The sequence below is a fragment of the Ictidomys tridecemlineatus genome, chromosome 4, assembly GCF_052094955.1.
Source record: "Ictidomys tridecemlineatus isolate mIctTri1 chromosome 4, mIctTri1.hap1, whole genome shotgun sequence".
Lineage (NCBI taxonomy): Eukaryota > Metazoa > Chordata > Mammalia > Rodentia > Sciuridae > Ictidomys > Ictidomys tridecemlineatus.
Window position 1 is genome coordinate 96,439,865 of NC_135480.1, and position 27,225 is coordinate 96,467,089.

At 39.3% G+C, this 27,225-nt stretch overlaps 1 protein-coding gene across 28 annotated transcripts in view; it reads left to right on the plus strand.

Moving 5' to 3' along the window:
* Positions 1–3,394: 3,394 nt before the first annotated feature.
* Positions 3,395–27,225, plus strand: part of Ncam1 (neural cell adhesion molecule 1) — a 293,481-nt gene continuing 269,650 nt past the window's right edge. For 4 of the 28 annotated variants that reach the window (XM_078047014.1, XM_078047024.1, XM_078047015.1 and 1 more), the window contains exon 1: positions 3,408–3,712. In XM_078047014.1, coding sequence (XP_077903140.1) covers positions 3,661–3,712 — 52 coding nt within the window. In that variant the 5' untranslated portion in view covers positions 3,408–3,660. Of the gene's footprint in view, positions 3,713–4,527; positions 4,550–5,286; positions 5,348–27,225 lie in introns of those variants that run through there. The other 24 variants (XM_078046995.1, XM_078047001.1, XM_078046997.1 and 21 more) reach the window with 15 other exon arrangements.

Genomic DNA, 27,225 nt, shown 5'->3' on the forward strand with positions numbered 1-27,225 from the left:
GGTAATTCCTTCTGCCCATATCTTAAACTCTGATGTTTTGTCTTCTATACATCTGCACTTAGATATCCCTCAAACACCTCAAACTTAGTGTTTCTACAGCTGACATAACTGTTCCTTTGCCCATTGCCTAGTCTGAATCTCCTCTCCCAGCTACTCCCCGTTTCTATCACCAGCAGTTGTTCAACTGCCCACATTGGAGACTCTGGAGTCATCATTTTTTCTAGATCTTTGTCAAATATCCTTATATTGCTTCCCTGTACAAAATGATAATCCTTTCTCACCCCAGAAGTCCCTACCCTTACCCCTCCTTATTGGTATTTACCGCCATTTATATACTAGATGTCTAATGATTTCTGTCTTCTCCATAAGTATAGAAGGTGAAGAGGGTTAAGACTTGCTTTTGTCCCTCATGTTTATAGTAGCATTAGACACTCAGTTGATACTCAAAACATATTTGTCAAGTACATAAAAGGAACGTGGATTTCTTCCTCTGCCTCAGACTCCGATGGAAAGTTCTAAAGTTCTGTTTTGTTCTTGGAGTGTTTCTCAAGTCCGTGCTCCTCTTTGCTTCCTTTCCCACTGCCCCACTGCCTTCAGTTAGGATGTTCCACACCACCCTGGCCTCCTTGCTGTGGCTGTCTTCTTAGACCATGCTCTGATTTACTAACAAACCTCCCTCTCTAGCTCAGTCTGGGTGTCTTTTTCCTGTTTCCATCCCATGGATGTTTTGCACAGTAGATGCTCATTGATGTGTGTGTGCCTGACAGCTTGGGACGCTCTCTGGGGAGAGAGGTCTGGGAAGGGCAGCAGTTTTGTCCCATTTTAAACTGAGGTTCAGGGAAGAATTGAAATGCAATGCAGTGCAGAGCTGAGGAACTGGAGACAAGTGAGGCACTCTGTTAAAAGAACATGGGAGAGATACTCAGTGTGGACTGGAGTAACTGGGGCAGAATTCTAGAATGAGTCATTACAACAGAGATCCACAGCTACAGGGGGCAGGGAGGGGCTGGAGAGAGAGAGGGGGAAAAAAAAAACTCAGTCATGCTGAAGTGAGATAGGATTTCCACACTTGTCTACATTGAAAAGCTAAAAATAGGGACATTTGGGAAGAAAAATAGCGAGGAATCTTTTAATTTTACTGACAAGGGCTAAAAGGAGGGAGGTTTGCAGGAAAGAGTGTGTCTCTCACTATTGGTGTAAAATTAGAAAAAATTTGTTCTGGGTCCTCCAACCTTCATATCCCTTTAAGCCCTGGCCTATTCACTTCATCTTTCTCTACTATTAGAACCTCTTCTTTAGGAAATAATCTGATTTGGTCATATACATATATTTATAAAATTTCATGGGGTAATTTTGCGTATTAGCACGCTGGCGGACACACACACATATGAAGAGAGAGAGTCAAATTTCTGTTGCTGTGTCAAGTACGTTAGACATACAACTTATAAAAAGGAAATTTTTATTTTGTCTCACAACTTCAGAGTTTTAAGTGCATGGTTGCTTGGCTCTGCTGCTTTTGGGCCTGTGGCAAAGTTGTATATGGTGGTTGTGGGGAGCTTGGCAGGGGAAACAGCTTACCTCCTCACCTCTGGGAAGTAGAGGAGAGAGAAGAGGGACCAAGTTCCAATTTCTCCTCCAAGGGAACACCCAATGGCTCCCTTCTAGTAGGCTCCACAACCAAAAGTTTCCACCATCTACCAATATGGCTACCCTAGGGACCAAGTCTTTAGCATACGTGCCTTTGGGGGACAATCCAGATACAAACAATAGCATATATGGTTCATTACACCAAGCCACAGTGGTTGTTCAACAAATATTTATTGAAAGATGTTCAAAAAAGCATTGTTTATATTATCAAAATCTGGAAACAATATAAATAGCCAGTGTTGGGGGAACAACTGAAGAATCACCCTTAGGAAAAAATATTAGTTTTAAAAATATTTAGAAAACCTTTTTAATAACTCCATGGAAATGCTTATAATGAAACATTAAGGAAAACAGGCAGACTCCATAGATTCCAAATTGCAACTCTAGTATACCCATTATAAAAGTCACATGGATGGATAGAAGACTTATAAAATTTGTGGGTATCTCTGAAATTTGTGGGCCTTGGGATTATTTTCAGAGCCTTCTTTCTACTTTTCTGTATTTTTGAATTGTTTATAATTGATGGAAGATTAATATTACAAGAGTATATGGGAAGGATTGGTTTAGAGGAGAAAGCACTTTTAAAAGTCTCTCCAGGTCACAGTGTGTTGGTGTGGCCTGCTTGGTAGAGGACAGGAGGAGAGGGGGAGGAGATTGGGCCTCTCCAGAGATGAAGGGTGGCGGCTCAGCCAGCAGAAGAAGGGTTTCTATAATGTGCAACAGCAATAGGGAGCCTGCTCTTTAAACAAAATGGCAGTGCTTGGTGATGCTGGCCCATGACATCTTCCTGGATCAGGGGTTTCACTGGGCAGAGCTACAGGGCAATCCCACTTCTGGACATCCTCCTCTTACATGCAAGCCTTGCTCAGGTGCTGAGACCTGTTTCTTTTCACCCTCACCCCTTCTTTTTAATACACAGCTGAAGGATTAATTGAAGTCTTTGTGTTTGTATCTCAGTAATATTCTACATTAATATCCTTAAGAATCGATGTTGTGTCCTGATGAAGGAAAATTTTATTTAAGGTTGCTCCTATAATACCTACAAAAAAGGTATAGGTACATAAAAGTCTTGTCTGTTTTAAAAATAAGACCACAGATTTCAGTAGTGGTAAACAAGAAAAAGGTTTTCTTCAGATTATTTCTAGAAATTTCTTTTAAACATCTGCATTTTCTTCTACTTAAGTTGCTTTCCACCTCCTTCCCCTGGGAGCTGCTGCCTGGTCTTGTGTTGCCTCTCTGTGGAAGAGCAAACTTCAAAGCCAGGATAAAACAAACAAACAACACACACGCACACAAAAGAATCCAGCAAGAGTAACCACCATCCCTCTTCAAATTTCTAATTTTCTGCACTTGGGGGAAAAAAAAGTAGTCCTGTGTTGCAAGGCTCTTAGGATCTAAATGAAGGGATTCCACAACTTTGAAAAATCTAACCAAATCATCCAAGATTTTGTTTTTATTTTTACTAGTTATTAAAATATCCAAAATCCTGATTAAGAAAGACAGGGTGGCAGGAGGGACCGTGAAAGCATGAAGGGAAAGTGTGAAAAGAAGAAATCCCAGTTCTGCCAGGGAGACTGCTTGTGAAAGAGCCCGGCTCCCTCGGTAGCTCCAGGCCGCGTTTTGCAGGCGGCTGCATCTGCCTCCCCTGTCTCTTTTACCTCCTTGATGTTCGGCACTATTTGTGGCCGGCGTGGTGGAAGGACACAGTGAGGTTCTCACCCCCGCCCCCCGCCCCCCGCTCCCATCCCCAGTTCCATCAAAGCGAACCCGGGCCAGCGCAAGGATCTCCGAGTTGCGAGTGTGCTGAGGCTGGGACTGTCACTCATTCTCCGATCAGCGCGTGAACGCAGCTCGGCAGCCGCTGGCAGGAAACAATTCTGCAAAAATAATCATACTCAGCCTGGCAATTGTCTGCCCCTAGGTCTGTTGCTCTGCCGCCGTCCACACTCGCTGCAAGGGGGGGGCCACAGAATTTATCGCGGCAAGAACATCACTCCCAGCCAGCAGATTACAATGCTGCAAACTAAGGATCTCATCTGGACTTTGTTTTTCCTGGGAACTGCAGGTACATTTTTTTGTTGATAATTCTCAATCTGATTTGCTAATTGTCTCTTCCACCTACGCCTCCCATGAGGAACACTGTTATTTGGGGTGGCTTTATGTGGAACGCTAAGACGGGTCATTTTCGTTGAGCTGAGAAAGGAGTGCGTCGCCCTTGCTGCCCAGCCGAACCCCGCGCCCTCCCGGGTTGCGCTGGACCGGGGCTGCTTCCCCGCGCCGCGAGCGCTCCGTGCCCCTCCTGCGCGTCCGTCCTTCCCACTTTGTGTGCGGGCGGCGATAGGAGAGGGCTAGTCGGCTCCCGGGGACGCTGTGGCCGCGCTGGCGATGGGCAGCGCTCCTTCCCTGAAGGCGGGCAGCGGGGCGGGCGATGCCGCGGTTCGGGTGGTGCCTCCGCACAGCCTCGCATTCCGCGAGGAAGGGGCTTGTCAGCCCCGGCTCCAGGAAGAGTGAACAATAAGGCCGGGACAGTCACCCCTAATCGTTATTTCCCCGGGTGTAATAAAGTGGGACTCGCCGTCTTCGCCCCACCTCCCTGGGCCGAATAACGGTTTGTAAAATGGGGCGAAATGGGCAGAATCGCAGGGCTGTGTGGCCGTTGTTGCACCCCCGTCCATATGACGTTAGTTTTTCATTTGCCAAATTGCTGGTTAGTTGCAAAGCCTGCCCTCGGCCGGGAGCACGGAGGGATGGGAGGGTCGAGCGCCGCGTTTTGACAGGAGGAAGTGCAGAGGGGCGGAGGGCGAGGAGGGCGTGATCTGGACTGCCTGATGTGTGTGTGCGCGCGTGTGCCTTTACACGCACCGCGAACCCAGTTTTGCACGGTGCCAGAGAAGAATGGCAGGTAGCCGCCCGAAACACCTCGCCCCAGTCTCCTTTCTTTGGGCGAGGTTTCTGATCCCGGCAAAGTGCGAACAATAGGGAGCTGGGAGGAAGAATTGTAGGGACGTTGCCGAGGGTAGCGGGGGCTGTGCCGCCGCCCAGAGAACCTAAGCAGCCGGGAGGGAGGCGCATTTCATTTTGACTATTTCCATCTCGGCCTCCCTGCAAAATTCTTCTGTGCGTGCCCACCCTCCAGTCCAGCTGCTCCCCCACCCCACCCAAGGATTTGTGCTTTGGCGCTGACAAACGGGAGGGGACGAAGAAAAGGAGCTGGGGCCGCAGAGGGTTGGGTGGGTTGGGCGGACAGTCGGTGAGGAACGTGTGCTGGAAAGCGCCGGCGGAAAGCCGGGCGGCGGGGGCAGTGCTTCGCAAACACCGCTGCCAGGTGCCGCTGTACCTGCCCTGGAGGGCAGAGCCCCGGTGGAGAAGCGCGCGGGGCGGGCCGGGGAGCACCCAGCGTCCCCCGCCGCAGGCGGCACCGGAGCAGCGGCGGCCGCCGCCTCCAGCCAACTCGGGTCCCTCCCATGGCGACCAATCAGAGCTAGGCTGGCTGGGCGGGAAGCCGCGAGAGGCTTTTATTGCGGCGCGGGTGGCGGCCTGAACTGCCAGGACCGTCTCCGGTGTTCCAGCCTAACGGTCTCGCTAGCCCCCGGCCGGGAGAGACCCCGCCCTGAGGCCGTGCCCCGCCTGCCCGACAATTTCTGAGGACATAAAATGGAGACTGGGTGGTCACCGGGCGGTCTCTTAGTCCCGTACGCCGGTGCGCACCCACTCTCGCCTCTTTTACGCGGACTTGGAACATCCTCGCGCTCCCTCCAGCTCACACCCTCTCGCGGTGGTGTCCTGGCCCCAGCGCGACGCCTGGGAGGTCCGCTGGGAGCCGACTAGGAGCTGTGGCCAGGCTCACCGACGCGCGTGCGCTGACCCACTAGTCGCGGGCCGGGGGCTAGACTGGAGGCGAGGCTAGGGGCAGGGCAGGGCAGGGCGGGGCGGGGCGGGGCGGGGCCGAGCCTTGGCTGGGAGCTTAGGCTGGGTCCCTGTGGCTACCTGGCTGGGGCCTCCAGGGGCTTGCCCTACTCATTACGCCGGTGGGTCTCTATGACCAGACCTCTCCAGGTGGGGTGGGGTGTGTGTTTTTGAGATCTCCTCCCCTCTGGGTGGGAACGTGACAATGGAGACCTGATCTTCAGTGCGTCTTTTGGGGGATCACTGGACCATCGTCTTCCTCAGCGAGATGGGTGTAACCCTCAGTATTTAGATCCCTTGGGAGTTACAGGCGGCTAGCTATATGCCCAGGGAATCCACCTCGGGATGTTGGTGGATGCTCAGGCAAGGGTGGCATTCTAACCAATGTTCCCTGGAATGAAAACGTTCTCTTTCCTGCACCATGCGGATGGGAAGAAGGCAGAATGTAAAAAACGTAGGGGGCTGCTTAACAAAAGAAAGAAGTTGAATGGTTGATTTTATGAAGAGAAATGATTTTCCATTGGAGTATTGTCTCTACCATAGTTTTAAAAAATCCAGAAAATTCAAGTCAAAGAGTCAGGATGAAAATGAAAACAATATAACACACACACATGCACACACGCACACAAGTATATTCTTTTTCTTATTTGTCCTCAAATGCTGTAGCATCTCCAGAGACAATGGTGATTGTCCATGCATATGACAATTTAGATACAAGGTGTACTAACCTTAGTACATCAAATGAGTCAGGTAACTGTTTCTCATGTTTAATATCTTCTGCTGCTTGGGAATAAAGTGAAAGGATGTGGAATTATATAGTAAATTTGTGTCTATTCTAGCAGCACTTTTGGATGTTGTGTGGAAAAATTGTTTGCTTGAATAACCTGGAATGGCTGAGTCACATGATTACTTGGTAATTTTACAATATGTCAGTTTAACCTGCAAAAGTCAGGGAATGGATAGGACTTTAAAAGAGAAAAAAAAAAACAAGATAGCACCAGAGTAAGAACAAAGAGCACCTTTGCTACATTATGAAAGGTGATGTACATATAAAGTACATTTAATATCCTTTGTTAAATTAATTAAGATGAATTTCAGCAAAGTTTGCTGGGAGTAGTTACTGAGAGTTGCATTTTTTAGTAGATTTAATGTGTTTCTTTGAACACAACTTAACTGACAATGACAAAACTGTAACAATTCTATCCAAAATCCAAAAAAAAAATCCCTAAACATTATATTCTTAAGATAAATATTGGCATATTTAAAAATATTGAAATTAGTTTGGAATCCATTTAAAACACAACAGAGTTTTAAAATGGGGAATAAAAAACAGACATTGTAGAGGGGTGGCCTATCATTTACTCAAGTTTTACTTACTGTTCCCACTACAAAGAAGATACTACAGAATTCTGGCTAAGGTTTCATTAATGTACTTTTTTTTTTCTTTTTGTTTTCTGAAGATTGAACCCAGGGGCATTTTACCAGTGAGCTAAGTCCCCAGCCCCCTTTTTATTTTTATTTTTTTGAGATGGTTACTGCTTAGGGTATCATCAAATTGCTTTGGACCTTCCTTGCTAAGTTGCTGAGGCTGGCCTTGAATTTGTGATTCTCCTGCCTAAGCCTCCCAAGTTGCTGGGATTACAAGTGTGCACCACTGTGCCTAGCAGTTTTTGTTAGTCTAATACTTTTGGTACTCCCTTCCTCTCTCCTCAAATGATTGCACTTGATGACTATTTTTCTGAATACCTTTACTGGGACCTAAAAAAAAAAAAAAAAAAAGAATAACATTGGAATAGAACAAAATGACAAGACCTATCTTTCTTGCAGTGATGGAACTTCCTCCATTTGTTCTTATGCCAATTAATTAGCCTTGGAGTTTGTTGATTTAATTGGTAACTGGTTCCTTGAGCTTGATAGTTCAAGGATTAAGGGAGTAATTGACACACACACAAAGAAAGCTCATATTAAAAAAAAAAACACAAAAAACATGGTGTGGTGTGTTATTTGCAAGGGATGTGGGTGTTTACCTCAGGCAGAAAGCAAGCAGAGGAAGCAGTAAGTCACAGGGAGCCCCCACATCCCAAGAGTTTGCATAGCTTTTCTCTTTGGAACCCTTTATCATTAATTAAATTCCTTAGATAGATAGCATGTAATTTAATGTAAAGAGTCTGTATCTGTATTTTTCTGGTCATAGGGAACAATGTCTTAATATGTAGGTCTGGGGTTGTGGCTCAATGGTAGAGTGCTGGCCTAGCACACGTGGGGTACTGGGTTTGATCCTTAGCACCACATAAAAATGAAATAAAGTCTACAACTAAAAAATAAAATATAAATAAATATCACCATTTTGTCATTTAAAAACTGATCTTTAGACATGACAGAGGATTTTGTTAGCCCCAGAACTCTGTTTCTTAAATTCTAGATAGCGTTTTGTAAATTTCACATTACTTGAAATATGGACTTTGGGATTTCTGGTGCAACCACTTAATTTTAAAAGACAGTCAAACCCTCTCTTTAGTATTAGTTTGATGAATTCCCCATATTTACATCATCAGTGTTAAAGACTGTGGCCACTCTCCAGGCTGAAAGTAGCTTCAATGCCACTGGCAGACCTCCAAAGGTATTTTACAATCCTTCCTGACTTCCTGTAAAATGAGTGATTGACTACCTGTTGCTAAAGAACAGTTAGAACTTCCCCTGATGATCTTGGGTTTGTGGTGATGGAGACCAGAACCAATTGGCAGGGAGGGGAGGGCAGGGGCTGCACCTGTCCCCATCTGTCTACTGGGAACAGAGGAGACAAAAACATTTAAAAGGGGCTCTTCTGTGCTTTTGAAAGGTGAAATTTTAGAAGTTTCATGGTGTCAAGATAAATATTTTAGTATAAGTTCGATAAATAATAATTCTTCAAATTAGCAAATATATAGACAAGAGGAATGCCTGGAACTTTTAGAAGAAGAAATAGCTGCAAATTACAAATCAATTTTTGCTTATCTTAAAACTGGGTAACAAATTAAATAAGATTGGAAACACTGGTCATTTGGCTGTATAAAATAATAGTTATTTGAACTTTGAAGCAAAAAGACTAAAATTGAGATATACCTTTGGTTAAAAGGAAGAATTCTGAGTAAAATTCAGCTGAGAATTGTATATGTTTCTTAACTTGTTCAACAAGTCTGTCAGCAATATTTCAAGAGGCAGCCTCCTAGGGAGGGTGAAATGACCAAAGGCCTCTTTGCTTAATGATTCATTTTCTGGAAGGGTCCAGGCTTTTTAATATTTAAACCATTTTAGTAAAATTGTTTTCAATAATCTGAGTAGATATGTTTACTACTGTAGGACATTGGAATGTGGAAGTTAATCTGAAGGTCATAGTCCTGTCACCCTTGGCCCCTTATGTTATTGATTCCTGGTGCCAAACCTTCAAACCATTTGCTGATGTAAAGGGATGTAAATTATCTGGCGTTGGCAGTGGTGCCATTATGCCTTTCATTTCATGTTGTTGAAATACCGTCCCTCGTTGCAGATGCTCATTAGGAACATTACCTTTTGATGTTGGTCTGGGTGCCAAATGGCAGCCTTTCAGGCAGTCTCAATACATTATACTTAAAACACTCTTAGGCCACTGAGTTAACTGATTTTCAGTTAGGTGGACACACTTCCCCTGCCTGCAGTATTAATTTAGCTTCTGAGCAATCAGAAACTAAAAAAGCCCTGCCCCAAAGAATCTATCTATATATGTGTTTTTGCAAAAGAGAAAGTTTTAATGAACCCGATATGTATCCTTTTCCTTCCACCTACATGTAATACTTTCTTGCATTCAAAGATTGCGTGGCAGATATAGCTCTGAAGCCTTCTGTATAACCTGTGTTTCACTATGTACTCTGAGTATTTTTGATTTGTAGCCACAAACCCAGCAACATCTGGGTTTCCCTTTTTCTGTTGTGTGTCATTCCTGAGATAATGCATAAAAAGCCTTTTGTTACATATCAATCTCTTCTTTTGGTATCTGATTACCTCATCATTTAGGAATATTCATAGTAATGTCACACTGTTCGAGATTGTGTTACAACATTAGATATTCTCTTAAATAGTTGATCACATATGTTTATTGAGTGCCAGCTTTTAATCATCAGCTCTGTGGGGAGTTACAAAGGAGTGAGATGACATAATTTCTGCTGTCAGGGAACCCTGGGAATAGACAAGCCTGGAGATTAGGAAAGACATACAATCCTAGAATGAAGCCCCAGCTCTACCCCTCATCCTGGACAAGTTATTCTCCAAGTTTCAGTTTCCTCTTCTGTGCAATGGGAAGATCAGTAATGCCTGCTTGGGAGTATTTTTGAGCTCACAGGACTTCAATGCATGTAAGCTATTGTTTATTAGGAAGAAGGATATATATATGGATCAAGAAAAATATTTAGATGTAGTGCTCTTATTTTAGAATGATTTTTAAAAAGGTATTATGAGACATGATTTATTCAGTGATTAATACCACATTAAAAAAATGTTTACTAAATGTGCCTGCACTGTCATGTTGGCTGTAAATACTTTACAGGGAAAAGTGGTTTGATTATAAGATTGAGAGCCAGTAGTAAAAGGATGGATCTAAGTTTATAGGGCCTGGAGTGCATATAATTTTGAGGACCCTCTTTAAAGAAAACACGAAACTCTCTTGCTTGGACAAAAACATAGAAAACAACAGGATCACAAGAGCACATTGCCAGGTTTCCTTCTACAGAGCCTTGGAAGGAGCCTGGACAATTCAGGACTTTTGAGGAGGCCTAGCCCTGCTAAGGCACTGTGCTTTGGTCTTAGATCAACTTGCTTTGAGCTCACAGGACTTCAATGCATGTAAGCTATTGTTTATTAGAGAGGAAGAATACCCTTTTAAAAATCATAATAGCCTTTAAAAATCATTCTAAAATAAGAGCACTATGTCTAAATATTTTTCTTGATCCATATACATATAGGCAAATTGTTCCAGTTTGTTAAGCCTGTGCCTCATAATAATTGTGTAATGCTTGGGAGATCATAATCGTATATGGAAATCAAAGTTACTTTTTAAAAGAAGCTTTTTGACCTTTGTTTTTCAGAAAATCCTAAGTGAGATCTGAGGTGTTCTGCTGTGTCTCACTGCTGGTATTTTGCAAATGACTAACTGGAATAAAATAGAATAATTGCTATTATTATTCAAATGAGTCAGACACAGTGCCCCACTGGTTGGGCAGGAAGTGGTTTTGCCAACTAAAGGCATAAGATATTAGAGAGGAGAATGGATATTTTGGTTTAGGTATTAGCATCCATTATCCATGTTTTCATGGAACTTGTAGTCTAATAGTAGGGAGAAAAACAAATATTCAACAAGTAACACACACATTTATAATTACATAGTCTCAAATATAAGGAAGGGTACAGTGTGCCCTGAGAGTTTGTGAGGGGGAAATTTACTTTTGATTGTGTTGGGGAGGGAGGGGAGGAGGTGGCATTTAAACCACTGTGTCAAATAGGAAGGACAGATGGTATTCCTGTTTTTTTTTTTTTTTAAAAAAGAGAGAGAGAGAGAGAGAGAGAGAGAGAGAGAGAGAGAGAGAGAGAGAGAATTTTAATATTTATTTTTCAGTTTTCGGCGGACACAACATCTTTGTTTGTATGTGGTGCTGAGGATGGTATTCCTGTTTTAAGTCATGATTGATTACTTAATTCAACAAACATTGAATGACAGCAAGCGTTCCTAAATTCTTTCATTCAAAAAACCTTCCTGAAGTCTTGAGAAAGTTGAATAGTTTCAAGAATAGTGTTGGGTTTCAGATTATAAAGTCCATGCCTCTAGAGCTTTCCAGGTGGGGAGAGAGACATACATATAGAATGGCTTAAATGCTATTGGATCACAAGGAAGGAAGCAGTTAATTCTGCTTGGGACTCCCGGTGAGCTGGATCTGGGGGATGAGTTTGCCTTCACTAGATGGAGCAGGAAGAAGGGGTGTTTCATGCAGTGAACAGCCGGGAGCCCAATGTGTGCAGTTTGGTTTGGGGAACAGGGTGGGGTTTCTTAGAGAGAAATGATCTGAGATTAAGAGAAGATTCTATTAGGCCCAATATTGTTAGGTCTTGAAGTGGAAACAGGCTGAGAAAGGTGAAGTGACACTGGTAAGTGGGGCTGGGACCATAACTGACATTAGTTGGCTGTCTTTCATCCTTTTCTAAAGTCAGGGCAACTTGAATAACATCTAGCATCGAAAACATGCCAACAAATGCTTGTTCCTGTGGCCTCTAAACTAACTTGAGTCTGACCTAAGCAAGGGTGTGACCTGCTGGAGGAATGACATCCAAGGCATTGGAGTCCGACAGGTCTGGAAGAACCATACTGACATTTGGCAAGCTGGTGAGCTCCTGGGTCAGCTTTCCCTTCTGTGGCCCCCACGTTCCATTGTGGGTTTGGTGAACTTGAATGAAATCACATTTGTAAAGCAGGTAGACAGGTACTCCATAGGTATCTAGTTAAAAAGTTCATCTTGAACAAAGTTTTTATTTGAAATTCTTCTTATAAAGGTGAATATGATGTGTAAAGTTCTGAGCTTCACGCTGATGGGTAAAACGAAGTAAATTTAAGAACACTGTACTGGTCTTGCAGAACCTTTCAGATGGGGAGAAAACACTGTTTCAACAGCTAAGAAATCATGAAAGATTCTATACGAATAAGGGCCTAAATGAAGAAGGCAGACAACAATTGTGAGACATAGTTAGTGAGGCATAAATTACATGATGCATGACCTTGGTTGGTTTAATGTCTGAAAAAGGTGTAGAGGAGGGAAATCCTAATCTGGACCTTCAGGCTAAGGAAGACCTGTTTGCCCATAGAAAGAGATGGGTCTGGCTAAAGAATTTCTATCAATTAAATGCTGGGTATTGGGGGCAGATTATATTAAAATCATAAATGCTAGGCAAAAGAGAGTGTTGCTGGTGGAGATGTTGAGAAATCACTTTTGAAAATGTTTAAGGGAATAGTCAGTGGTAGCCATTGAACATGTGCTGTGCTACTCTGTCAGGTTAACGGGGAATTAGTAGAGATGGGAATAGGTGCAATTGGTAGAGATCATTGCTGGGGAATTTTGGCTTTATGAAGCATTCATTATAGTGGCTGGACAGAATAAAGGGTCCGTGAAAAAGGTCTTTTGTTGTTGAATGAAAGATGAAGAAGAGAATGGAGACCTAGAGGCAGGGGCAAAGAAAAGCCAGGTAGAGCTGGCTCAGGGGCCATCGAGGTCCAAAGAGAATACTTTGCTTTATGTAATAAGAAGACTTGTATGTGGGGAAGGGAAATCGTTGGGCTTAGATGTAAAAGATCTGGGTTTAAAATTTGGCTCTTGTTAGGATTTGGATGTGAGGTGCCCCCTGGAAGCTCATATACGAGACAATGCAAGAAGGTTTGGAGGAGAAATGATTGGGTTACAGCCTAGCCCTAATCAGTGAATTAATCCCTAGTGGGATTAATTGAGTAGTGAATGGAGGCAGGTGGGTGGAGGAAGTGGTTCATTTGGGTAATGGCCATGGGGTATATATTTGAATCTGGCCAGTAGTGGGGGGTCTCTCTCATTGCTGCTTGATCTTTATGTAGGTCGACCTATTTCCCTTGCCACACTCCTCCGCCATGACCAGGATGTTCTGCCTCACCTGGAGCCCTAAGGAATGGAGTTAGCCTTCTATGGACTTCTGAAATCTGAGCCCTCAAATAAAGTTTTCCCTCCTCTATAATTGTTCTGGACAGGTCTTTTTGTCATAGCAGTAAAAAAGCTGACTAAAACAGCTCTGCTACTAACTACCTAAATAAACTTATAGAAGGTAATAATTTCCTGATTTGAATAGAAGAATGAGATTAGAAAATGAGAAATGAATCACAAATGAAAATGTTACAACTCTACCCTTTATCAATAGACATGTACCTGAAGAGTTTGATAAAAATCTAATTTTATATACCAGAAGAGCTTGTTAGAAAGAAACCCAACTGTGATTTGTTTTACAAAGGAGATAATTTTGCAAAGAGACAGTTGTAATGACTTTGGAGAAGGATAAAATGGGCACAGCTGAGATGTTAGAGATGACAAATTAACCAGCAAGAGTGTATGATAGATCCAAAATGGTAGATGACTGAGAAAATATTTTTTTTTTAAGTTGCAAACTTCTGGGATTGAAATAATCATGGTTCTATCAATATCACGGGAAAATTAAGGGAAAAAAACAGGTTTTAGAAGAAGCTCAAGCATTGGGCATCCTAATATCTTAATTGATGGGTTAGTATTTTCCAAACTGTGGGTGGTAAAATCTCTTTACCTGGACTCCATAAAGTTTAAAAAAGAAGAGAGGCATGGAGAGATGAGGGAGAATGGAATGGAATGGAATAGAACGGAATAGAAAATAAGGTATGTCTTACATAGTGAGGGTAAATATGTATTTAGTTCAGGTGTGTGCACGTGTATGTGCAATATGTGACTGGTTGTGATGAAAAACATTAGGACTCAGGTCTAGAGACTTTGACAGCTACTGTCACAGAAGAAAGAGTATAGGCCAGGTAAGAAGATGAAGTAATCTGTTGTAGAGAGAGTATGTTAGAAGATACAGTGCAGAGACTTAATGGACTTGAGGGAAGGTGAGAAGAAATGACAGCAAATAAACCTCTCAAGCAACCAAGCAGCCTGTTAGCTGCCAGATATAATACTGGGGAATGGTATTGGCTAAATTATGTTGTTATATCATGTGCATGTGTGAATTAGTAATGGTGAATTCCACTACTATGTGAAATTGCAATGCAACAATCAAAAAAGGAGAAGGAGAAGAAGAAGAAGACGGGGAGGAAGAAGAAAGCAAGCAAAACCAACAACAACAATAAGAAAATTCAAAAGAATACTCTAAATTTGAAACCTTGACCTCAGAGAGCTTACTGTGCGTTTGGAAAGAAAAAGAGAGCTAGGAATATCGTGTCAACATCTGCAGCAAAATAGGTGGCATCTAAAACTTCTTTGGCAGACTGAAGATTGCCTGAGAAGCAAGAGTGGCTGGAGAACTCCCCTCATCTAAATGAGAGCTGGAGACTTTGAAGGAAGGATTCAGTTCTGCAGAGAGGAGGGGTGGGTGTGTTGCCAGAGGTGACTGGAGGGAGTCCAGCTAGTGGATCAAGAAGACAATTCTACATTTTTATATTCCTTCACTAGAGAGAAAGCACCATGAATTGTAATTCATACCCAGAAATACTTGTGTTGCAGTTTTTATGTAGCATCAATATGGTATCTACAATTCAGAAGCTAATACTAAACGAATGGAGGGCACAGAAATTAGTGGTGTGAACACCAAGGTTAGAAAACTGTAGTAATGTGAAATGGAAAAAAAAATCTGGGAACAAATATTATATTTAGGTATAACCCCAGTTTTGCTTAGAAACACTTTTCACTTATCCTTCATCAAGATTGGAAGACAATAGGTTACATTTTATGTTGCCTGAGTTTCCTATAATGAGAATAAATTGCTTTATATTCAGTTGTACAACAAATCATGCAGTAAAAAGAGATCAGCAGTACTTCCGTGGTAAAGAGTACAGGGAAGGTGAGCATCAGTGGAAACTCTCCATTAGTTTCAGAGGAGCACAGTGACCTTAAACAGATTTCAATTGTGTTGTGAAATTCAACTTCTTCAGAGTCAAAGGCTGAGGAAGAGTTGATCCAGGACAAAAAAGGAAGGACAGAAGAGGTGCTGCATGGGCTGAAATGCTGAGGGCCATCTGGACTTATTTAACTGTGCACCAAGAGAAGAGCCAGAGAGGGGCAAGGTGGCCAGCAGCCTTCAAGGACGACTAGAGAAATTCATATGTTAGGAACTTAATAAAGTTAGGATTTTTTCTGCCGTGATTTCATCTATCATGCAAGAGGGTAATTTTTAGATACAGTTTTCTCTTCTTGCACCAATGCCTCATGATATTCAGACTTTATTTCTATAACTTTAGAAAATCTTTCTGTGTACAACAGTCTTTGGATGCTTATGCTTGTCACAGATTGAATGTATTGTTTTTATGAGGTCAGCAAAGGAGTGGAAAGGGTTCTGATTGACTGCTTTTTCTAGTGTTCTTTTATGCATATTTTGTTTGGGGACATCCACTGTTTGCAGGAGGTGCTGCCAATCACTAGTTAAGCTGAAATTGCTCTATTTTTCAATTGGATTTAGGATGCAACCTGGAAGCCATAAAAATATTATGCCATGGGCACAAGAAGATGTATATCCAGTGATTTTGAATTATCTTTCTTAATTTAGTGTCTCCTTTTGGCATTACAGGGGCATGCATATTGTAGGGTGTATTCTAGGGGCCATTGGTATCAAAAACCTGCATTCTGGACCATGGCTCCTCTGATTTCCATGTCCTTGAGCCAATTATTGAATCTCTCCAACACTCAGTTTGTTTATCTGTGAAACAGGGATAATAATACCCATTTAATAGAGTTATTGTGAGGACAAAATGAAGTAATTTATACAACTAACTGACACATAGAGAACTCAGTAATCTTTTCCCATTTCTTTTTTCTTTTTTGCTAAAGTTCACAGTGAAGGGAAATACAATTACTGTTGGATTTAAGTATTGATTATAATTAGAATCACATTTCCCCATTTATTTTTCATTTTCTGTGAGTTCGGGATCATAACGAGTTACAGTTGAATTAGAAATGTATGGTTGATTGCTTAGTTTTTACCTCCTGTGAAAGCAAAGTTTAGTAGATCTTGATCTCTGAGAAATGTAGAATTTTAAAAATCAAATTGGGGCTGGGCATGGTGGTCACACCTGTAATCCCAGGATTATGGAGACTGAGGCCAACCCCAGTGATTTAGTGAGGCCCTAGCCAACTTAGCTAGACCCTGCCTTAAAATAAAAAAATAAAAAAGACTGAGGATGTAGCTCAGTGGTAAAATACCTCTAATTTCAATCCCTAGTACCTAAAAGAAAAAATAAATTAGTTTATATAGATTTTACTTTCTATTTGCATGGGGTTAACATTAAACTTGTCCACTAGCTGCAATGTGGAGCCACAAAATTTAGGATGTTTAAATACAGGTTTGTTGCTAAAGTTCTTATTGGTGATACTTCATTAATCTGAAAATCATTTATCTGGTAACTTTTAATTTGTTGGAATATTAAGAATCAAGAAGTAGGGAAACAACTCTCTGAATAACAAAAATAGATATACTAATGCCCATGCATTGAACTGTATGCACTTGACTCATGTAGAAGCCCTTAAACCTTTATTCAAAAGGAGCCCTCTAGTCTTAATTTCCTATCTTCTGCCACACTTATAAAGACCCTTAGACTTGGATTAGAATCGAGATAACATGCTTGCCAGGTACAGGTCCAGTGCCAGTAAGGAGGCCTAGTAACTTGAATAAAGAAAGGATGGGAAAACTATGAAGAGCAGATTCCAGATTACTAAAAACATTTTAGTCATAGCCATTAGTGTTTGGTTAAGAACGAGGCAGCTTTATGTCACAAAATGCTGAGGGAATGCCTATATCAGAGTGCAGTATAAATTGTAGGTGTCCACCTTTAAGTCTCCTTTGGAAGAACCAATTGTGGCTCATTTCAAGGAGCAGGTAACAGTGACATGGATTCAGTTGTTGCACATCTGTCTTATGTGTTCAGTGGTGTGAGGTGTCAAACGAGAGTGGTATCAAGTGATATCGGGGAGTTTCCTCATAGGTGGAGAGATGGAGCAAACACAAATCTAGGTGCTGCTGTCGGCACCAATTGCAAGTTGGAATAAGGAGAGGTAATGCAATTAGTGCTGCTCACTCACCACACATTATAATCCCAGAAGATTTCGGACAAATGGGGTTTTATATTTCATCTTCTAGAGTCACCTTGTTGTCTACAGTTTCTAAGTTTGGTTGGTAGTCCTTAGCTATTTACTTGCCACTAAGAGCAGGAGAGCCATTTTTTTTTTCTTCTAAGTTACAGTAAGTATATCTTGAGATTAAAAATCCTAACTACTCAAGTAATTGGAGTTAGTAGTTATTCTTCCCTTCTTTATTGAATTTGATTCTTATTTGTCTACATTGCCTAAAAACTAAGACTCTTAATAAAAAAACATTAGTCCCCTGCCCGAACTCTTCTGTCCTTCCTTACCCCTTCTCACTCCTCCACCTCTGATTTTGACTTCCGTGAAGCAACCACTTTCTACTTATTTAGTTGTTCTACATTTTACCTCCATATTTATACTTTATTGATTCTTCATTTTTAGGTATTATTTATTGCCTTTTTTCTCTTATGAAGACAGTGCTTTTATATAACTCCTAAGACCCTCCTACATTTTTTTTAACCCCTGGCTTCCTAATATAACTATTTTTGGTTAAACCAATATTTAATGTTTATGTTATTATGACCACATAAATGTTATTCACAGCTGAGCCATCAGCGATTCTATGATTTCAGTCCCTTTCCTGTACAACTTTCTGTCTTTCCTGGGGTTTGTAATGGCCTCCGTTTTCCTTTGCTTATTTTTCTACATACTGTCACTGATTATCTTCAAGTTTTCAGACTGAAGTATAAATTTCCCCTTAAAATTTTCAAACGTGATTGTTTCCTTTTTTCTCCTGGGGACACATATTCTGGACCTTATGCTTCTTCTTCACTTCATCTACACTATTGGCTTTGTAGGCTTGCTATAGCTAACTTATATTTGCCTGGCATATATTTCTCTAGATTGGAAATTATTTTTCCAAAGAATTTTGAAGGCATTGCTGCTCCATACTTTATAGCTTTCTGTTGCAGTGGCCAAGTCCAGTGCCATCCTAATTTCTGATATTCCTGACACTTGTTTATGTCTCCACTGGAAGATTTTAAATTATTCTGTCTACAGTGTCCTGAAACTTCTCAGTAATGTGCTTTCATGTCTGTCTGTTTTCATGTATTGGAGTGGGTTCTCTGTGGAACATTTTAGTTTGAAAATGTATGTCCTTCAAGTGTTTAATAACATATATTACTTATTTGATATTTTTCTACCTTTGTTTTATCCTGTTCTCTCTGGAATTGTCTTTCAGAAGTTGGAGTGACCATCCAATTTTTTTCTTCCCTTCTCATCATATTGTTCATTTCTTTGTTTCTTTCTCCATGATTTCTGAGACATGTTCTTAGCTTTTTTCATTTTTTTTTCTGTTGAATTTTCTATTTTGTTAACATTTGAAAATTCTACGAATGCTTTTTTTTGTCCTCTGAATGTCTCTTGTAGAGTATCCTCATTTCTTTCTTGATGCACTCACTATCTTTTATGTTGCTGAGGATCTTAGAAATTTCCTTTGCTTCTTGTGTTGTCTCTTTCCCCCTCCAAATTCCTCTTTATTATGTTTTAGTATCTCCTTTCCTGTTTCATACTGTATCATTTTATTGCTCAAATTCTAATGATCCTTGACTGCCTATTAGTGATTAGAGTGAGACTCTGCAAAGTTATAGAAGATCTTTGTGAGTGCGCTTCACCTAGGGTGATTGTGCAGAGTATCTGGGATATTAAGTGGAAAGTGTCCACATCTACTCATTTGTACTTACATTTTCTCTTGAGTGGGTCAATTTAAGAGAATTCAATATTTTGCAACCTGCAGGACGTGAAGTCTGACTTTTTTCTCTGAATGGGAGAAATAAATTGGGTGTATTTTTTTTTTCAGTAGTCAGGATTTCATTTACTTCCCCATATTTTCAGCAGAGCACATCTGCCTTCAACATTGCCTGTTGTCTCCTCTGGGTCAAACTCTGTAGTTATTAAAATTCCAGTCTTCTGGGATGGAGGGGAATGGGAGAAGAGGTGATACCTGGCCGTTACCTTCTTATAGCTTGCACTTTGTGTGTGTGTGTGTGTGTGTGTGTGTGTGTGTGTGTGTGTGTGTATACACACTTGTGTGCTTGAAGTTAATGGCAAGAGAGGGTGCATTAGCTTTAAATTCAGAGCTCACTGAGAACCCTTTGACAACCTGTCTCTTTCAGGGTTCATAATTGCTACAAGCCAAAGCAGATTTTTGAAATCTTTTATCTCACATGTTTTAGTATAGAATTGTTGAGATCGAAAGAATCATGCAGAGTTCTTAAAGGAAGAGGTAAAAATACTCTAGGGGTGCATCAAAGGCAAAGATATAACAAGAGGAATGTCAAGGCAACTTCAAGGCATTGACAGTTCAAAGAGTTAAGGCCAGTCATAGATTTTTGAGGAACCTTTTCTGAACTTAAGAGTGCTCAGAAGATTCCAGGGTGGCCTGGGATTCCACACTTTTTGGATATAAAGACAGCCTTGGCAGTGATGTGAACCAGAAGAAGAGCAATTTCGTGAGCATATTTGCAAATGGCAGTGTCCCAAATTTGTTGGGCAGCAGAAACATTTGCTTAATCCGGTATTTATGGAATAACTCCTGTGTTCTATCTAGTTGGTCTAGGAATTGGAGGTAAAAGGTGAATATCTTTTTTGGGGGGGAAGGTACTGGGGATTGAACTCAGGGGCACTCAACCACTGAGACACATCCCAGCCCTATATCGTATTTTATTTAGAGACAGGCTTAAAGCCTTACTGTTGCTATGGCTGGCTTTGAGCTTGCATTTCTCCTACCTCAGCCTCCTGAGCTGCTGGGATTACAGGTGTATGCCATTGCACCTGGCAAAAGGTGAATATTTTAAAGCAATATCATCCTTAGGTTTGTGAACAATTCGACAGCACGTTCTAAACTGTTTTTTTGTTACATTTGTAATATGTATTCTAGTGGAATGACACTCAAGACAACCTTGAAAAAAATTTTAAAAAAAAGATAACAAAAAATTATTTATTCCTTTCTTCAGATATTTTTTCCTTTTGTGTATGTAGCTTAAAGTTACTCAAAGCATGTTTAAAATTCAAAATTTTCATCAAAGAAAACTGTCTGTCATAATGAAGCTAGAGGAGACATTATGTGATCTTCTTTGAAGATAAGAGATTGCAAAGTAAGTTATCTGCCCTAGATTACAATTTGAGGTCATGTTGAGCTAAATTGGTTTTGGAGTCAGAATTCAAATTGTTGGTCAGACTCAATTAAGATAACTGTACATGAAGGCAGTCTATGTGATAAAAAGATTGTTTTTTTTTGTTTATATTTCTTTGTAACTAAGTTAAGCATTATTTCTTAAGAGATAAACATTTCACATAGTAATTGACTGAGCTTGTTAAGAGTAGTTTTGTATATAAATCAGAAACCTGCATAATCAGTTATTGTTTGATTTTCTATAGATGTTTAGAATAGGTCCTTTTGAAGTCACTGGGAGGTAAATTAATATATTATGTGTTTGCTGTCCTGTGCAATATTAAGAGAATAGCTGTCACAAACAAACCTAAGACATTTAAATTATTTTATATACCCATAGTAATAAATGTATATTTGGAGCTATTTTAAGAAAACAAATTATAAATATGCATAATTATTTTAACAATTGATATATGTGTTTCTAAATAATAAATTATTTGTTTGTGATAAGACTACATAATTTTAAACCCACTTAACTAGCACAACATGAGAGATTTAAAATGATGACTTCATTATTAATTTAGTCTTCACTTTCATCTTTTTATTTTGATAGACTAAAACAAATAAAGTAGTATTTTTATTTTTTATTCTAAGTTTCTTTATTTATCATTTAAATACACAAAGGAACAAAATGACTTAAACCTACAGATGAATTTAGTAGTATTATGTATCTGATGCTATCTGGAGAATTCAGGTACTTTGATTTTTACTAGATGGACGGTGGGACTTCATGAAAGATTTGCTGATGCCCTTGAAATGATGCTAATGTCTGTCCTAGAGAAAACTTAATGGAATACAGATGTTATTGACTGGTAATCATTTGTCCCTTATATGTATATATGTAACATATATTTATATGTGTATGTGTGTGTGTAAGCAATTTTTAGGGGGGGAGCGTATTGGGGATTGAACTCAGGGGCACTTGGCCACTGAGCCACATCCCCAGCCCAATTTTGTATTTTTGTTTTTTAGAGAAAGGGTCTCCCTGAGTTGCTTAGTACCTCGCTTTTGCTGAGGCTGTCTTTGAACTTGAGCTCCTCCTGCCTCAGCTTCACCAGCTACTGGGATTATAGGAATGCACCACCATGCCTGACTATATATAATATTTTGACTGAAATGCATTTTGAAGTATGTCATCCATATTCATATACAATCTTAGGACTATATCTACAGAGGGTTTGAAAAAAGGACATAAAAATCCAATTTATATTTTGATGTTTAATGCATTGATTTAAAAAAATCCATGTCCAAGGCAAAACATTTGAATTGTTGATGATTTTTTTGCCTAAAACATTAAATGGAATTGTGAGACAATTGTATGATTGGAATTTCTTAATGAGACTTTGTAGGTGGAGACAAGCCAAAAGCTAAAATAATGAGAAATGTGAAATTTTTATTAACGACAGTCTAACAATCCTACCTGATAGGTTTGTGCTTCTTTTGAAACTTTAGTAGAAATCATCCAGGAAATATGTGATTAGAAATGCTCTTAATGTATGTAATATCTTTTCTTTGTAGCATTGTTTTCTTGAACATATTTTAATTTTCTATCAAAACAGACATTAAATTTAATAATACTTTGGAAGTCACAAGTTTTATAAAGGTATGAAGTTAGGTGAATTATTAATAAAATGTGATTTTTTTAGCCTTAATTTGGAATTTATAACTAATCTTAAAAATCACACATTTTCCAAAGCTTTATGCCAGATCACTTATTATTAAAAATGAATTGCAATTCTTAAAAAGAAAGTATAACTGAATCTTGTTCCACACAATTGAGTTTCCTTCGATTTGGGAAAAAAAGATTAACATATTGGACTCAATCAGTGACCATCAATTTAAATATGGATCAAAGGTTCAAAAATCTAAATTGTCATTGTTTACAAAATATTGGTAAATTAGAGCTAAAGCGCTTGGTGCTATTGTGGAATCTTCTGTTTAAAAATAAACAGTGGAAATAATTGTAGAAACCTCTGGGTTTAGAAAAGCTTGTTGGTGGTTCTTCACATCCTACTAAAAAAGCAGGCTGTCTTTGCATATTAATCACTCTGTGAAAGGAAGCTTGCCTTATTTGCATTGTGCATGCACTAAGAAGTCCAATAGTATGCCTGAGAAAAAAATGGGGGGATTGTAATTGTTGTTCTCAAAAGGGTTTTTATTCCATTCAAGTGGAAAAGCTGAATGCTGGAGAATTAGTGCAGTGTTTTGTGGAAGAAGAGTCCCTTTTGGCCACTGCATTTTGTGTGATGCAGTCCCACTGTGTAAGGAGCCTGAATGTTGGGGTGCAGAGGAGAGTGACTCATCCTTCTATGATGCAATCTATGTTTTGGTAGATCTCTTGACTTTTGTAAGCATTTTCTCCTGTTATGTTTGGGAAGAGAGTTAGAATGAAAAATCTGGCAATATATGCAATATTGGAAATCACAGGACAGGAATCAAACATGAACCAAAATATCTGAAATCTATGTAGCTTTTGTTTGAGGGCATCGGAGCAGAGGTGGAGATAAACAATGTAAAATTATGTACAAGTATCATCTTTTTTTTTTTTTAGAAAATGTGTGATTTGGTTAATGCCTTGCAGATATAATTTGCCCCAAATTGATTTTAAATGATATATTTGAAATTATCTTAATAATGATGGAATCTTTCTCACTTCATTGAGTTCTTAAGACTATTGGTTGAATGTAAATATTGAGAATAAACAGCAGAAATGTTCTTAATGTTATTGAAGATTTCTTTTAACAAGATCTCAGAAGTTGAGCTACTTTTAACGAGTTTCTTTTTCATGATAAAGTGTATCTTCTGAAACTTTCTCCTGGTCTTCCCGTTGGGGCTAGTTCTCCTGGTACAGCCATCTTAGTCAAAGTAGCTTCCAGAAGCTCAGCACGTGCCTTAGTTATTTAGGAGGTTTGTTACTTGCAGTTGGTTTAATCTACTTCACACATTTTTTAGCATCTTTTAAAACATTATGCATAGAATATGGCATTTTTCAATTAGATTTAAATTTTACAAGGGGGCAAATGTGCTATTATCAGTGTACACATATTTTGACAAAACAATTGTGTATAATCATAGAGACAAAGTCCATCATACTAAATGATTTTTGTTAAGTACAACCTTTGCACACAAGTTTCACTCAAAACCACTTGGCTTAGGTATATTTGACTATCAGTGAAGATACTTGTTATCCATCCTCTATAATATTGTATGGATTGGTAATTTGACAGTTGAACACAGATCCCTTGATGATACCATTTCTATTTTATTTGAATTGCTTTCTATAATATTCATTTCTATGGAAATTGTGTTTAATTTGGGTTTATATAGAGTATTCCTTAAACTTTTAGTGTGTTTTTGTATTGCTCTTCTGAAAAACAGAAGTTACCAAGAAGTAGTTTAAAGAGGTAGTACCACACAAATTTTGACTGGTAGAAGACAAGGAACAATAACAACATGATTTATATCATTCAAAGAAATTATGGTAGGTTTCATAATGTTTCCTTTCAAAATGAATACATAATTGATATGTTTCTGTAAAATTTTCCTACAGACAGAAATAAATTAAAATAAATTTATTTAAAGATCTAATTAATTTTATTCTGGACTCGTGAATTGGGGAAACATATTCTACAAAATAAGACTAAACCTCCCCCTGAGCGATTGCAGAACAGTGAGTGGGTTTTATAAAGTGGGGAGCAAGAAACAGAACAATAGAAAAAAAGCTGACTGGTTAACATAAGGTTTGTTCAGTTACTTTTTGAGGAGTGTTAAAGTAGAGGGGACTGCATTATTTACCCTGACTCAGGTAGACTGAAATCTATCTTTAGGAAGATCTATTCCTTTTGGGATCTATTTCCTTCCTGAAAGTTTTAGTTTGATTATGTGGATTTAGCATGAATGACTTCATTTTGGTTTGGTTTGGTTTGGTTTGGTCTATTGGGTTCTAGTGCAGGAGATCAGTTCAAAACAGTGTCCTCTCATAATTTTTGTTTTAACAGACATAACTGTTAGAGTTCATAGTTAATGATTTAAATGTGAGTATTTTAATAAAAATGTGGAATGGGGCTAGGAGAGTGTAGCTCTATGGTAGAGTGAGTGCATGGGCGCTGGGTTCAATCTTTCTAGTACCACCCTAATATGTAATGTGTTATACTTTTTTAAGGATTGTTTACATTTGTAAATATGAAAAATATGTACCAATAAAAAGAGCTGGTATCAAAAGCCATGGTATCACCTTTATACTCAGAGAAAGCATTTCACAAAACGCAACACAACTTTATAATAAAAACACTCATTAAGCCAGGAATAGAAAGGGCTTTCTAAACTTGATAAAGGACATATATTAAAAATCCAGAGCTAACAAATAAATAACCAATAGACACCAAAGGGTCAAAAGATGCTCAATGTCATCAGGAAATGTAGGTCAAAGCTACATTGAGATACTCCACAGTAGCTAGGATCGCAGTACTCAAAAAGAGACAGTAACGCTATTATTAGGGATGCTGTGGAAAAGTTCGACACCTCAGTAAGCTGCTGCTGGGAAAAAAAATGGTACAGTACCTCTGAAAAGGAGCCTGGCAGTTCTTAAAACAGAATTACCACATAAACTAGTGATATCACTCTTCCAAGAGAAATAAAGGCCCATATATGTCTGAAAATATGTACATGAATGTTCATGCAGCATTATTATTAATGATTTTCAAAAAGTTACAGTAACCCAAATATCCATTAACTAATGAATGGACAAAAATAAACTGTGGTTTAGCTATAAAATAGAATATTTTGGGGAAGTGAAAAGGAATGAAATAAATGATACATACCGCAACATGATGAGCCTGGTTGTTCATATTCACCCATCATTCTTACTAACTTTTTAAGTCATGTGCATTATATCTTTTTGAGGATAGTTATAATAATTTTATTCTGACTTTTTTTTTTGAAAAATCTATTGAATATGAGCATGTTAGGAGTAACCTCTGGTACAAAGAAAAATACCTGACATCTGGAATCATCTATCTTCTAGGAGAGGAGAGACATTCTTATCTTCTCTCTATGTCTTTTGACTGAAGTATACTGTCCTTCATTTTGTGGAGCTGTTACTCAGGATAGCAGAATATAGAGAATCACCCCTTACTATAGCTTGTAACTTAACTGTCCCTGGAAGATGCTTGTGGCAAAGGTTTAATCCCTAGCTTGGTGCTACTGGGAGTGGATGGGAACTTTAAGAGGTGGGGCCTAGTGGGAGGTCTTTAGGTCATTGGGACACACCTTCAAAGGCATTGTGGGACTCTGGTTCTTTCCTTATTCGCTTTTGCTTCTTGACCATGAAATAAGCAGTTTTATTCTGCCACATGCTCTCACCTGATGTGTGGAAACCTTGCTCTCCCAGAGGCCTAAAAGCAATGGATCTGCCTAATCATGGACTGGAATTCCCCAAATTGCAATTCAGAATAAACTTTTTGTTTTTCTAAGTCGATTATCCCAGGTATTTGTTATAGTGATATCACACCCCTCTCCCATTACTTAATAGTTTTATGATAGAACTACAGAACTATCTTACACTGACTGCATTAGTTTTCAGCATTTCCCCCTTGCCCCCACCAATTTGATATTAAATTTTATCATTCATTTCTTGTGCATAGAGAAAAATGGAATGATATATTATTTAGGGTCTTACAATCTTTCATTCATGAATCACAAAAGAAAAACATTCATTCATTTTTAGTCCTGTCTGTCCTAAATTGTTACACAATACATACAGTTGCATTTTATAACCAGTCTAAGATGGATTTAAGATGTTTTTCTTGGCATGTGAGACTTATTCAGTGATCTTAAATAAAATATTGATTAGATAATGCTGTGGTGATTAATATGAAAATGGTTAAATGATGTTTAAATGGCATTTGCTGTGCTTGGCAAACACAGCATTGCATTGCTCTTGTGAAACACTGTAGGGATCTGGGGTGGGGCAGCTCTATCACTAAAATCTTCCCTAGTGGTCTTGAGCTAACTGCAAATGCTCTTGAGTGCACCAGAATGCTTTGTGAAAGGATGTATTGTGCTTCTACCATTCCCAGAATCATTTGAGGAGCCACAAGGAGGAGGTAGTTAACCCCTGAGGATTTAAGGAATTTGAATAATCTGAAAGTTCATCTTATTTAACTTACTTCTTTAAAGCAAAATTTGCAAGCATCTCACATAAGCATCTGTCTTTAAAAATAAGACATCAAATGGAGGTTAAAGATCAAAACTTCTTTGTATTGTAATGAAATTAACTGACTCCCATCAACTGACTCTCATCTTTTAGAGTGAGCTTAATATTTATTGAAGGAAACAGTCAGGTTTTTATGTGTCTTTTCAGACATACTTAATAGCACAAGTAGCTCCAAGCCTATAATATGATTTCCCTCCCAAGAGTTTCATAACTTATTTTGATTGGAACTTGATACCCATTTTTTTTTATTAGATGGTGTTAAGTGGTGGATTGACCATAATGCAAATCTTCATTTCTTCTACAGTCTCTAGCAGAATGTCTTGCAAACAGGTTCTTTGCAAGTTTCCTACGGACTCAATTTTTATGCATTCTTGTATTCTGTGAGTTTTTATACT